The 14,291-nt window shown below is 45.0% G+C and overlaps 1 protein-coding gene across 4 annotated transcripts in view; it reads left to right on the top strand.

The window, feature by feature from the left end:
• The window catches only part of PELP1 (proline, glutamate and leucine rich protein 1), a 30,211-nt gene that overhangs the window by 280 nt on the left and 15,640 nt on the right, over window positions 1-14,291 (top strand). For all 4 annotated transcript variants that reach the window (XM_074018288.1, XM_045375588.3, XM_045375586.3 and 1 more), the window contains exons 2-3: window positions 10,361-10,425; window positions 10,812-10,917. In XM_074018288.1, the coding sequence (XP_073874389.1) occupies window positions 10,361-10,425; window positions 10,812-10,917 (171 nt within the window). The remainder of the gene's footprint in view (window positions 1-10,360; window positions 10,426-10,811; window positions 10,918-14,291) is intronic.

The following is a 14,291-nucleotide window of genomic DNA, read 5'->3' as shown; positions in this document are numbered from 1 at the left end:
CCGCGTGCCGGCGGCCCTGTGGGGAGGTTGGCGCGGCACCTGTGCACCGGGATTGCGGTGCAGTGCAAGTGCGATAGGAAGGTTGAGGGAAGGAGAGCTGCGGGCAGAAAGGGGATCCAGGTATCATTCCGGACGGGACGCACGTATTTCTCCTTCATCGGCCCTGAGTTTCTCCAGGGGAAAAATGGGCCTTATTTTTCTGTTGTTAGTCTATTGGTCGGCACACAGGAATCGATTAGGTTCCAGGCCCAGTCACTCACTAGTTGTATAATCTAAAAACCTCTTTTTCCTCTGGCAATATCTGTTTCGGGGATTGTTTTGACGGACTTAATGACGCATTCAACAATAAACATTTTCCGACCTCTTACTGAGGGTCAGATACTGTACTAGGCGCTCCGGTTACAGACGTGGTGGCGATATACAAAATGCTGCGAAACAAGATGAGAATTGAATATCAGGGATCTCTAACCTTATCTGAAGACTGACAGAGATTTTCCAAAGGAACCGGCGTTTAAGCTGAGACCCTAAGGATGAATAGGGGTTGGGTAGGGAAAAAAAGATGGGAGGGGCTGTTCAGTCAGAGGAGAGCTCATGTGGGAAGGCCCTGTGGTAGGAAGGAACTGGAAAGAAGGACATCGTTCCTGGGGCTCAGATGTGGAGGGGAAGAGAGTCGGTGCAGATGAGACTGGTGAGGTCGGTAGGCAGTGGCCGGGTCATGCAGAGCGTTTTAGGCCGGATTAGGAGCCTTTGGACTTCTATAAGAATGGAATCTGATATCCATTCAGTTCTGCAAGCTAGACACTCAAGAAATTCTAAACTCTTCTTCATACACCTCCATATGCAATCTATCAAGTCCTGTTGATTTTATCCTTTGAGTAGTTTTCAGATCTGTCCACTCTTTTCCATATCTTTCTCATTGCCCCCAGTCTAGCTCGAACCCGCCATCTTGTCCAGGTGAAAGCACTGATTCTAAGAAGGCATATTTCTAGCCCATAATAGCTGCTGCTTTAACAATCTCCTGTCCTCCTCCCTCTCCCACTAAACCTCCCCCAAATTCTACCTATCTTTCAAGACCCATGTACAGGAGATCTTCTGTGTCCACCCTTCTTTCCTGGGACCTTCCCAGCTCTGTGCTAGCTTCCAGGAAGACGGTTGTCACAGCCTGCTGGGTGGTTCAATAACCTTAGCCCCGGATTTATCACAGCTAACCCTATCTGTTTGTCTTTAACATTACTCTGCATAGTTGAGGGTGACAAGACTATATCTCTGCTACCTCAGCCCAGTATCAGAGGCTGGAGCTGATTATGTATTTTCTCTTCTCTCTAAATTCCCCTCTTCTAATTTATGTGGTTTTCGTCAGTCAGTTATATTACAGCGGGGTTTTTTTTTTTTTTTTCTGTTTTCTTTATCTCACTATAGTCCCAGAATTTTTTTCTTTTTTCTTTTTTTTTTTTTTGAGACAAGGTCTTACTCTGTCACCCAGGTTGGAGTGCAGTGGCATGATCTTGGCTCACTGCAACCTCCATTTCCCAGGCTCAAGGGATCCTTCCACCTCAGCCTCCAGAGTAGCTGGGACCACAGGCACGCGCCACAGTGCCCGGCTAATTTTTGTATTTTTGGTAGAGACGGGGTTTTGCCATGTTGCTCAGGCTGGTCTCAAACTCCTGAGCTCAAGCGATTCACTTGCCTTTGCTTCTCAAAGTGCTGGGATTAGAGGCATGGGCCACCATGCCTAGCCCCCCCAGAAATTTTTTTAATAAATATTTGTGAAATATTACCTATCCTGCCTATAAATATGTGATTTCTGTCATCTCTTTCAGGACTTCCTCTCCTCCCTCAAAGTCAACTGCATGAACTTAATGTCTTGCTTATTTTTCTTAAATGTCTGAAGTCTAGTAGAATTTTGAGTAAAGAAGCTAAGTGATGTGGGAAACTAGGGCCCCACTTTAATATTTCCTGTGCTACATTTTTAGATACATCCTGCCTTGAATTTTTTTTCCACTTGTGTTCTTTGAATTGGATCCTCAATACATGGGATTATGTGGAGGGTTTCCTTTCCTTCCCCACAGGTTTCATTCAGGAAACATTTATCGAGTATCTGTTATGTTTTAGGTGCTGTTTCTCGTGTCTAGGTAGACAAATAAGACATGGTCCTTTCTCTCAGAGAATTCCGAGTCTAGCTAAGATGAGAAATGAAAGTCAGCAAACAGGCCTGGCGCGGTGGCTCACGCCTGTAATCCCAGCACTTTGGGAGGCCGAGGCGGGCGGATCACAAGGTCAGGAGATCGAGACCACGGTGAAACCCCGTCTCTACTAAAAATACAAAAAATTAGCTGGGCGCGGTGGCGGGCGCCTGTAGTCCCAGCTACTCGGGAGGCTGAGGCAGGAGAATGGCGTGAACCCGGGAGGCGGAGCTTGCAGTGAGCCGAGATCGCGCCACTGCACTCCAGCCTGGGCGACAGAGCGAGACTCCGTCTCAAAAAAAAAAAAAAAAAAAAAAAAAAAAAAAAAAGAAAGTCAGCAAATAGACCTGGAGCTTGCGAGCAAGGGGGATCCACTGTTTGATCATCTACCTGCCAACTTGTCTTTGCCACAGGTGCTGCAAGTTCAGTAGTTCCAAAATGGAACCATCCTAGCACAGTGCTCCGTATCTAGCTTGGAGTATATTATAGCAACAATCTTCTAACGGGTCTCCTTGACTTCAGTCTTACCCTCTTTAATCCTAGCTGGAGTGAGCTTTCTAAAGTAAAATTCTGATCCTGTTTGCAGCTTTTAAAAATCCTTCAGCCTGTGGGCGTTCTTTCCGCAGAGCCTTTGTACTTACTGTTCTCCTCTTGGAATCCCTCTCTGTGCAGCGCTCTCCCCCCAACGCCCATCCTCGTTCCCAGTCTTCTCAATTTGCTTATTTGTCACTGCCTTTGGGATAGATTTCTTGGCCACCTATGATTGACTGCTCTTTATCCTACTGTTTGTTTACTTATTTCACATATGCTTACAACCTGTCTCCCCTACACTCGACAAGTCTTTGATTTGTTTTTGTATGTAATTAATAAAACTTATGTAAAATTTCAGACATAAACAAGTAATATTTTCACCACCCCACCCTATGCTGCCCCCATCACCCAAATTTAACAGTGAACACTTGCCAGTGTTGTTTCATTCCTCCCATACCTTGGCTTTTTTTTTTTTTTTTTTTTTTTGGTGGAACTTTTCTTTTTCTTTTTCTTTTTTTTTTTTTTTGAGATAGGGTCTTACTCTAACACAGGCTGGAGTGTAGTGGCCAGAATATGGCTCACTGCAGCCTTGGCCTCGACCTCCCAGGTTCAAGTGATCCTTCCACCTCAGCCTCCTGAGTAGCTGGAGGTGTGCTACCACCCCGGCTAATCAAAAAAAAAATTTTGTAGAGATAGGGGCTCTCTATGTTGTCCAGGCTGGTCTTGAACTCCTGGACTCAAGTGATCCTCCTGCCTTGGCCCCCCAAAATCCTGGGATTACAGAGGTGAACCACTGTGCTCAGCCTGGTGGGCCATTTTAAAGCAAATTCCCGAATGTCATTTATCCTGTATATTCTTTTGAAGGACAGAGACAGTGTCTTGTTCTGTCTTCTACGCCTCAGCCTCCTGAGGGGGGAAGGGATTACAGGCCCCCGCCACCATACCCAGCCATTTTTGTATTTTTAGTAGAGACGGAGTTTCACCATGTTGGTCAGGCTGGTCTCGAACTCCTGACCTCAAGTGATCCTCCCCCCACTCGACCTCCCAAAGTGCTGGGAATACAGGCATGAGCCACCACACCCGGCCACTTTTTGTCATATTTTAGAGTGTACTCCTACTTAAATAAAAAAATCTTCTGCCTCAGCTTCCCAAAATGTTGGGATTACAGGGATGAGCCACTGCACCTGGCCTCGCTTTCTGTTGGATCATTTTCATCAGCACACAGCTCAAAACTCCACCCTTGGCCAGGCGTGGTGGCTCACGCCTGTAATCCCAGCACTTTGGGAGGCCAAGGTGGGTAGATCACAAGGTCAGGAGTTCAAGACCAGCCTGGCCAAGGTGGTGAAACCCTGTCTCTACTAAAAATACAAAAATTAGCGGGGTGCAGTGGCAGGCATCTATAATCCTGTATTCCCAGTACTCAGGAGGCTGAGTCAGGAGAATGGCTTGAACTCAGGGGGCAGAGGTCGCAGTGAGCCGAGATGGTGCCTCTGCACTCCAGCCTGGGCAACAGAGTAAAACTCCGTCTCAAAAAGAAAAAAAAAAATCACCCTCTAGGGCCGGGTGCAGTGACTCATATCTGTAATCCCAGCACTTTGGGAGGCTGAGATGGGTAGATCATTTGAGGCCAGGAGTTCGAGACCAGCCTGACCAACATGGCGAAATCTCATCTCTACTAAAAATACAAAAATTAGCTGGGTGTGGTGGCACAAACCTGTAATCTCAGCTACTCAGGAGGCTGAGGCAGGATAATTGCTTGAGTCTGGGAGGCAGACATTGCAGTGAGCCGAGATTGCGCCTGTGAACTCTGGCCTGGGCAACAGAGGGAGACTTTGTCTCAAAAAACAAATCACCCTCTAGCTACTGCCCCATTTGCCATTTGTGTACTTCCTTTTATGGCAAAAACTCCTTAAAAGTGCTATCTGTACTTTTTGTCTCTCATTCTTTTAGCATTACTTTGAAATAACTGAAAATTTACAGAAAAGTTGGAACAATATTTGAAAGAATTTAAATATATACTCTTCTCTTAGATTCTCCATTTTTTTTTTTTTGAGGAGTCTCAGCTCACTGCAACCTCCGCCTCCCGGGTTCAAACGATTCTCCTGCCTTAGCCTCCCAAGTAGTTGGGATTACAGGCCTGTGCCACACACCCTAGTAATTTTTGTATTTTTAGTAGAGACTGGATTTTGCTCTGTTGGCCAGGCTGGTCTTGAACTCTTGACCTCAAGTGATCCACCTGCGTTGGCCTCTCAAAGTGCTGGGATTACAGGCCTGAGCCACCATGCCTGGCCGGATTTCCTGGTTTTTAAATGCATATTTATGTTATCATTCTGATAATGACAGATCTCCTAAACTATCATTCTGAGAATAACATAAATGTACATTTAAAAATTGGAGAATTCTAGGTGAAGAGGATACAGGAATTCTGTCAAATATTTTTTCTGGGTCAATTTAGGAGTAAGTTGCAGATATGATGTCCTTTTACTTTGACATATTTTAGTGTGTATTTCCTTTAAAACAAGGACATTCTCTTACATAACCACACTCCATCATCATGATCGGAGAATTAATATTGGTACAATAAATTATTTAACCTGCAGATCTTTTTTAAGTTTTGCCATCAGTTCTCCTAAAGGCACCCATTATAACAACAACAACAACAAAATTTCTAGTCCAGGATTTAATGCAGGGTCACACATTGCATTTAGTTTGTTGTTGTTGTTTTGCTTTTGTTTCTTTTGAGACAGTCTCACTCTGTCACATAGGTTGAGTGCAGTGGCATGATATTGGCTCACTGGAACCTCCGCCGCTTGGGTTTAAGCGATTCTCCTGCCTTAGCCTCCCAAGTAGCTGGGATTACAAGCGCCTGCTACCATGCCCGGCTAATTTTTTATTTTTATTTTTATTATTTTTTAGTAGAGATGGGATTTCACCATGTTGGCCAGGCTGGTCTTGGAACTCCTGACCTCAGATGATGCACCCACCTTGTCCTCCCGAAGTGCTGGCATGAGCCACTGCGCCCAGCTTGCATCTAGTTATAATGTCTCTTTAGTCTTCTTTAATCTGAAATAGTTCTTCCGCCTTTGTCTTATGATCTTGATATTTTTAAAGAGTACAGGATAGTTATTTTGTAGGATGCCCCTCAGATTGGAATCTAATCATGAGGAAACAACAGACAAATTAAACTGGAGCTTTGTGCGTTTTCAGCAAGAAGACCACAGAAGTCGTCCAGGTGCAGTGGCTCGTGCCTGTTATCCCAGCATGAGATTCAGAGGCTCAGTGGGGAGGCCGAAGTGGGAGGATCAGCGAGCGCAGGAGTTCAAGACTAGCTTGGGCAACATGGCAAGACCCCGTCTCTACAAAAAAGAAAAAAACCCTGCAGAAATGACATGTCATTCTTGGTGCATCTTATCAGGAGCATGTGCTGTAGGTTAAGCGGGTCTCTGCCAGGTGTTTTCACTGTTATAACGGTATGATGTTTTTCATTTGTAATTAAGTGTCTTGGGGGAGATAATGTGAATATCTTAGATCTTGTCAACCTTTCACCCACTCATTTTAACATCTATTAAAGGTTCTTTCCTGAATGAATTATTACTATGATGGTTGTTCCGTTGAACTCATTACATTCAGGCTTTTAGCCTCAATGCTGCCGAAACAACCCTTTGCTGGGTGAAATGGTAACTCTTGAAGATCACTGGTGTCCATCAAGACGTTAAGTTCAAAGGTCAATTTGGATCATCATATTTGACTTACCTGTACCATTTGATACAATTAATTATACTTTCCTGTTTAAAAAACTGTCTTCACTTGACTTCTGGGATGTCTCTCCCCTATCTTTTTGTTTTTGTTTTTGTTTGTTTCATTGAGACGGTCTCGCTGTGTTGCCCAGGGTGGAGTGCAGTGGTGCGATCACAGCTCACTGCAACCTTGATCTCCCAGGCTGAGGCAGTCGTCCCTCCTCAGCCTTCTGGGTAGCTGGGACCACAGGTGTGTACGCCCACACCCAACTAATTTGTTTGATTTTTAGTAGAGAAGAGGTCTCGCTATGTTGCTGAGGCTGGCCTTGAACTCTTGAGCTCAAGCAGTCTTCCCACTTTGGCCTCCTAAAGTACTGGGATGATAGGCATGAGTCACCTCTCCCAGCTCCTCTCCTCTCTTGATTCTCCTGTTACCACACTGGTTACTCCTTTCCAGTAAAAACTGATCCCTCCTCACCTCTGTGACCTCTGAAGGTTTGAGTGCCTACAACAGTGCTTGCACTGTTTCTCTTCTCTCTTTGTTCTCATTCCCTTGGTGAACTGATCCAGTCTCAAGGCCAACAACTCCTGAGTTTGCATCTCCAGCCAGGAGTTCTCTTCAGACTTGTCTACCCAGTGGCTATTTGGCATCTCCATTTTCGTGCTAAATACACATCACAGATTGAACAGCTCTGAAACTGAACTCCTGATTGTCATCCCCAAACCTGCTCCTCCTGCATTAGTTCCCTTCTTCGTGAATGGCAGCTTCATCTTTCTAGTTGCTCAGCAAAAAACCTTGGCGTTATCTTGGACCCTTCTTTTTATTTTCCACCCAAATCCAATTTGATGGCAAATCCTGTTGGCTCTGCCTTCAGAATACATCCTGATTTTGACTGCTCTGTATCTCCACAGTTACCACATTCTTCAAGCTGCATCATCATTTGTCTGGCATATTACAGTAACCTCCTACCTCATCTGTGTGCTTCTTCTCAACAAGACAACACAAATGCTGTTGGTTAAAAAAAAAAAAAAAGCAAACCAGAAGTCAGATATTATCACTCCTCTGCTCAATTTCTCTCTCCCCTTCACGGCTTTTATCTTATTCAGAGCGAAAGTCTGTAATCACCTATATGGCTCTGCACAGTCTGGCCCTACTACCTTCATCGTTGGTTACTCCTCTCCACCTTGCTCACTTTTCTCCAGCAACAATTTGTCTCCTTGCTGTTCTTCAGAAATACCAAGTGTGCTGTCATCTCATAGTCTTCGCTCTTTTTATTTTTCTTTTTTGAGACAGAATCGGAGGCTGGGTGCAGTGGCTCACACCTGTAATCCCAGCACTTTGGGAGGCTGAGGCAGGTGGATCACCTAAAGTCTGGAGTTCAAGACCAGCTTGACCAACATGGAGAAACCCCATCTCTGCTAAATTTCAAAATTAGCTGGGCATGGTGGTGAATGCCTATAATCCCAGCTACCTGAGAGACTGAGGCAGGAGAATTGCTTGAACCCGGGAGGCGGAGGTTGCGGTGAGCCGAGATCGTGCCATTGCACTCCAGCTTGGGCAAAAAGAGCGAAACTCTGTCTCAAAAAAAAAAAAAAAAAAAAAAAGGAGACAGGATCTTGCTTTGCCGTTCAGGCTGGAGTGCAGTGGTGGCGATCGTGGCTCACTGCAGTCTTGGCTTCCTGGGGTCAAGCAAACCTCCCACCTTAGCCTCCCAAGTAGCTGTGGCCACAGGTGCCCTCCACCGCATCTGGCTAATTTTAAAAAATTATTTGTGCAGATGGGGTCTCCCTCAGTTGCACAGGCTGATCTTGACCTCCTGGGCTCAAGTGATCCTCCTGCCTTGGCCTCCCAGTGTTGGGATTACAGTCATAAGCCCCTTGCCCAGCCTCTGTTTTTTTCTTTTCCTGGAACACTCTTTTTTTTTATGGTTATCAGTATGCCTTTTTATAAAAACAGCTTCATTAGGCTGGTCACGGTGGCTCACTTCTGTAATCCCAGCACTTTCGGAGGCCAAGGCAGGCGGATCACTTGAGGTGCGGAGTTGAAGACCAGTCTGACCAGTATGGCGAAACCACACCACCACGTCTGGGTAACTTCTGTGTTTTTAGTAGAATTTTAGATAAGTTTTGCCATGTTGACCAGGCTGGTCTCAAACTCCTAACCTCAAGTGATCCACCCGCCTTGGCCTTCCCAAGTGCTGGGATTACAGGCGTGAGTCACTGCTCCCGGCCAGATTTTATTTTATTTTTTTTAAAGAGAGAGTCTCACTCTTTTGCCCAGGCTAGAGTGTAGTAATGTGTTCATAGCTCACTGCAGCCTTGAACGCCTGGATTCAAGCGATCCTTCTGCCTCAGTCTCCCTAGAGTAGCTGGGACTGCAGGTACATGCCACTGCACCTGCCTTATTTTTAAAAATTTCTGTAGAGATGGGGTCTTGCTGTGTTGCCCGGGCTGGAACTCCTGGCCTCAAGTGATTCGTCTGCCTTGGTTTCCCAGAATTTTGGGATTACAGGCCACCATGCCTGGCCAAAGCAGCTTTATTGAGATATAATTCACAAACCATACAATTTAACATTGTATTTTTTTATTATTGATTGGTTGATTGATTGATTTTTTTTTTTTGAGACAGAGTCTCACTCTGTTGCCCAGGCTGGCCTAAATGGCCTTTTTGGAGATGCTTTTTGTACCTATTCTCCTACATTAAATCCTGTCCTCTTTACCTACTCTGGGCACTCCTTTCCTTACTCTGCTTTATTTTTCCTTGGAGTTCTTAGCACCCTCTGATATACTATGTATTTACTTTGTCAGTTGTTTATTTTCTGTTTCTTCTACCTAGAAAATAAGCATCTGGCACCTAAAACAAGGTCTCACATGAGGTATATGTCAAGTAAATTTTTTTTTTTTTTTTTGACAGTCTGGCTCTGTTGCCCAGGCTGGAGTGCGGTGGCGCCATCTTGGCTCACTGCAAGCTCCACCTCCTGGGTTCACGCCATTCTCCTGCCTCAGCCTCCCGAGTAGCTGGGACTACAGGCGCCCACCACCACGCCTGGCTAATTTTTTGTATTTTCAGTAGAGATGGGGTTTCACCGTGTTAGCCAGGAGGGTCACGCTCTCCTGACCTCGTGATCCGCCCGCCTTGGCCTCCCAAAGTGCTGGGATTACAGGCATGAGCCACCGCTCCCAGCCATGTGAAGTAAATATTTATTGAACAAATGAATAAACATTTCCCTCCACAAAAGGGAGACACCTTATTAATTTTGTTCAGCTCTGTATTCCTTCACCTAACCTCGTGCATAGTGTGTGTGTTGGAAGAAGGAGCGATGCATGCTGTTAGGGAGATGCGGGTGCCGTGAGAGGAGGCTGGCCATTCGGGGCATGGAGAGGTTACCTGGGAGGCTGTTGAGGAAACATCTTTCGTGGGCTTCCAGAATGTGAGAGAAGGGGAGAACTGGAAGGAGGATTCTGGTTGACTCGGTCTATGTTGGCATTTTTACAGCTGTAAGGAAGCCAGGAACAGGAGGAGGAGGATTTGTTTGAGGGTGAAGGAAGGATAATGGATGAGTTCAGTGTCCATTCAGCAAAAGCATTTATGGATGTATCCTATGTTAGGTGCTGTCCAGACATACAGAGGTGAAGCAGACCCATCTTTGAAGTCTGGTAGTAGGATTAGTTGGGCTGTCCTGTTTGGGACTACTTGGGTGGGGCATGGGGGGAGGGATCAGGTAAAATATAACTTTCCCACAGGAAAAAGGGAAAAGCCTAAGGCTTCTAATGGGATGGCCTTTTGGCCTCAGAGGAGGTGCGACTTCAGAAAGGCTTCCTGGGTGCTGGGACAGAGAAGGGCTTGGAGAATCTTCTGCATTTTTAACATCCCGTTTGTGACTCGCTTCCCCGTTTTCTTTCCCCCAGAACCTTTCAGCTCTTGGGGCATTGGTGAGTCTCAGTAATGCACGTCTCAGTTCCATCAAAACTCGGTAAGTCTTTGGCCCTGTTTCTTCTCCAGGGGCGTGTTCCCTTAGGAAGTGGGCATATGTACATCTTTCCTTTCATTGTCACTGCCCCCAGGATTCAAGACCTCTCTCTATTCCCAAGAATGTGGACAGTTACATTCCTTGTGTGAGCTCACTTGATTTGAACCCTACCTTTTCCAGCTCCCAGACGTCCTATTTCCCCTGGGATTACCTCTGCTGCCTTCTTTCTTTGCTTCTTCCACCTCACTCCAAGTATTTCGGGAGTTGGAAACCACAGTGGACTGGGAGTGAAGTCTTTCTGTAGCCTAGTGAGAATAAAAGAGCAGTCAGTCGCTGTCTCGGAAGTCTAGCCTCTGCCCACTTATCATGACTCTCTTGTTTCTTCGAAGGTTCGAGGGCCTGTGTCTGCTGTCCCTGCTGGTAGGGGAGAGCCCCACAGAGCTATTCCAGCAGCACTGTGTGTCTTGGCTTCGGAGCATTCAGCAGGTGTTACAGGTGAGGATTCAGCTGCTGCCCTACTTCCTCCTCTTCCCCCACCTTATTCCCCATCTTGGATGTGGCATGTTCTTTTCAACTTGAACATGTAGTTCTGAGGACAGAATAATTGGAAAACAATTCCCTGATAGTGGAGAGGATAAGCTTCAAATAGAAACCTTTTTTTTTTTTTTTTTTTTTTGAGATGGAGTCTCGCTTTGTCACTCAGGCTGGAGGGCAATGGCATGATCTGGGCTCACTGCAATCTCTGCCTCCTGGGTTCAAGTGATTCTCCTGCCTCAGCCTCCTGAGTAGCTGGGATTATAGGCCCCTGCCACCATGCCTGGCTAATTTTTGTATTTTTAGTAGAGACGAGGCTTTAACATGTTGGCCAGGCTGCTCTCAAATGCCTGACTTCAAGTGATCCGCCTGCCTCAGCCTCCCAAAGTGCTGGGATTACAGGTGTGAGCCACTGCACCCAGCCTATATGTATATTTTTATTTCATATTTTTGGGGGAACAGGTGGTGTTTGGTTACATGGATAATTTATTTAGTGGTGATTTCTGAGATTTTGGTGCACCCATCACCTGAGCAGTGTACATTGTACTCAATATGTAGTTTTTTATCCCTCACCCATCTCCCACCCTTCCTCCTGAGTCCTCAAGAGTTCATTATATAATTTTTATGCCTTTGCGTCCTTGTAGCTTAACTCTCAGTTGTAAGTGAGAACGTAATGATGTTTGGTTTTTCATTCTTGAGTTACTTCACTTAGATTAATGGTCACCAATGCCATCCAGGTTCCTGCTAATGCCATCATTTTGTTCCTTTTTATGGCTGAGTAGTATTCCATGGTATATATATACCACATTTTCTTTCTTTCTATCTATCTATCTATCTATCTATCTATCTATCTATCTATCTATCTATCTATCTATCTATCTCTGATACAGAGTTTCGCTCTGTCGCCCAGGCTGGAGTGCAGTGGTACGATCTCAGCTCACTGCAATGTCTGCCTCCTGGGTTCAAGCAATTCTCTTGCCTCAGGCTCCTGAGTAGCTAGGATTACAAGTGTGCACCACCATGCCTGGCTAATTTTTAAAATTTTAGTAGAGATGGGGTTTCACCATGTTTGCCAGGTAGGTCTCGAACTCCTGACCTCGTGATCCGCCTGCCTTGGCCTCCCAAAGTGCTGGGATTACAGGCATGAGTCGCCACTCCTGGCCTATACCACATTTTCTCTATCCACTTGTTGGCTGATGGGTATTTAGGCAGGTTCCATATTTTTGCAATTGTGAATTGTGCTGCTATAAAATATTGTGCGCAAGTGTCTTTTTCATATAGTGACTTCTTTTCCTCTGGGTAGATGTCCAGTAGTGGGATTGCTGGATCAAATGGTAGTGATGTTGAGCATTTTTTCATATGTTTGTTGGCCATTTGTGTATCTTCTTTTGAGAATTGCCTGTTTATGTCCTTTGCTCACTTTTTGATGTGATTATTTGTTTTTTTCTGGCTGATTTGTTTGAATTCTTTGCAAATTCTGGATGTTAGTCCTTTGTCAGATGCATAGTTTGTGAAGATTTTCTCCCGCTTTGTGGGTTGTTTACTGATTTTATTTGTTTTGCTGTGCAGAGACTTTTTAGTTAAGTCCCATCTATTTATCTTTGTTTTTGTTGCTTTTGGGTTCTTGGTCATGAACTCTTTGCCTAAGCTAATGTCTAGAAGGGTTTTTCTGATGTTATCTTCTAGAATGTTTATGGTTTCAAGTCTTAGATTTAAGTCTTTGATCCATCTCGAGCTGATTTTTGTGTAAGGTGAGAGATGAGGATCCCGTTTCATTCTTCTACATGTGGCTTGCCAATTATCCCAGAACCATTTGTTGAAAAGGGTGTCCTTTGCCCACTTTATGTTTTTTGCTTTGTTGAAGATCAGTTGGCTGTAAGTATTTGGCTTTATGTCTGGGTTCTCCCTTCTGTTCGATTGGTCTAGGTGCCTATTTTTATATCAGTATCATGCTGTTTTGGTAACTGTAGCCTTGTTGTATATTTTCAAGTCAGGTAATGTGATGCCTCCAGATTTGTTCTTTTTGCTTCGCCTTGCTTTGACTTTGTGGGATCTTTTTTGGTTCCATGTGAATTTTTGGATTGTTTTTTCTAGTTCTGTGAAGAATGATGGTGGTATTTTGGTGGGAATTGCGTTGAATTTGTAGATTGCTTTTGTCAGTATGGCCATTTTCACAATATTGATTCTACCTATCCAAGAGCATGGGACATGTTTCCATTTGTTTGTGTCGTCTATGATTTCTTTCACCTGTGTTTTGTACTTTTCCTTGTAGAGATCTTTCACCTCCTTGGTTAGGTATAGTCCTAAGTATTTTAATTTTTTTGCAGCTGTTGTAAAAGTGGTTGAGTTCTTGATTTTATTCTCAGCTTGGTTGCTGATGGCGTACAGCAGTGCTGCTGATGTGTATACATTGATTTTGTATCCTGAACCTTCACTGGCTTCATTTATTAGCTCTAGGAGCTTTCTGGATGAGTCTTTAGGGTTTTCTAGGTATATGTTCATATCACTGGTGAATAGCGACAGTTTGACTTCCTCTGCCGATTTAGATGTCCTTTATTTCTTCTTCTTTTTTTTGTTTTGGTTTTTTTTTTTAGATGGAGTCTCTCATTCTGTTGCCCAGGCTATAGTGCAGTGGCACAGTCTTGTTTCACTGCAGCCTCTGCCTCCTGGGTTCAAGCATTTCTTCTGCCTCAGCCTCCCAGGTAGGCAGGATTCAGGCGCCTGCCACCCCGCCTGGCTAATTTTTGTATTTTTAGTAGAGATAGGGTTTCGCCATGTTGGCCAGTCTGGTCTCGAACTCCTGACCTCAGGTGATCTGACTGCCTTGGCCTCCCTAAGTGCTAGGATTACAGGTGTGAGCCACTGCGCCTGGCCTAGACGCCCTTTCTTTCTTTTTCTTGTCTAATTGCTCTGGCTAGGACTTCCAGTACTGTATTGAATAGAAGTGGTGAAAGTGGGCGTCCTTGTCTTGTTCCTGTTCTCAAGGGGAATGCTTTCAACTGTTTCCTGTTCAGTATAAGGCTGGTTGTGGGTTGGTCATACTTGTTACTCTTTTAACGTCTTAATTTTTTCCCCTACTTTTACATCCTTTGGTAACATCTCCACTTAGTTATTTAACAAGCATTTCTTTTTTTTTTTTTTTTTTTGAGACGGAGTCACGCTCTGTCACCCAGGCTGGAGTGCAGTGGCGCGATCTCGGCTCACTGCAAGCTCCGCCTCCCGGGTTCACGCCATTCTCCTGCCTCAGCCTCCCGAGTAGCTGGGACTACAGGCGCCCACAACCGCGCCCGGCTAATTTTTTGTATTTTTAGTAGAGACGGGGTTTCACCGTGGTC

This window comes from Macaca fascicularis, chromosome 16, assembly GCF_037993035.2.
Source record: "Macaca fascicularis isolate 582-1 chromosome 16, T2T-MFA8v1.1".
Lineage (NCBI taxonomy): Eukaryota > Metazoa > Chordata > Mammalia > Primates > Cercopithecidae > Macaca > Macaca fascicularis.
Note: the sequence above shows the minus strand (reverse complement) of the source record. Positions and strands in the feature narration are given on the sequence as shown.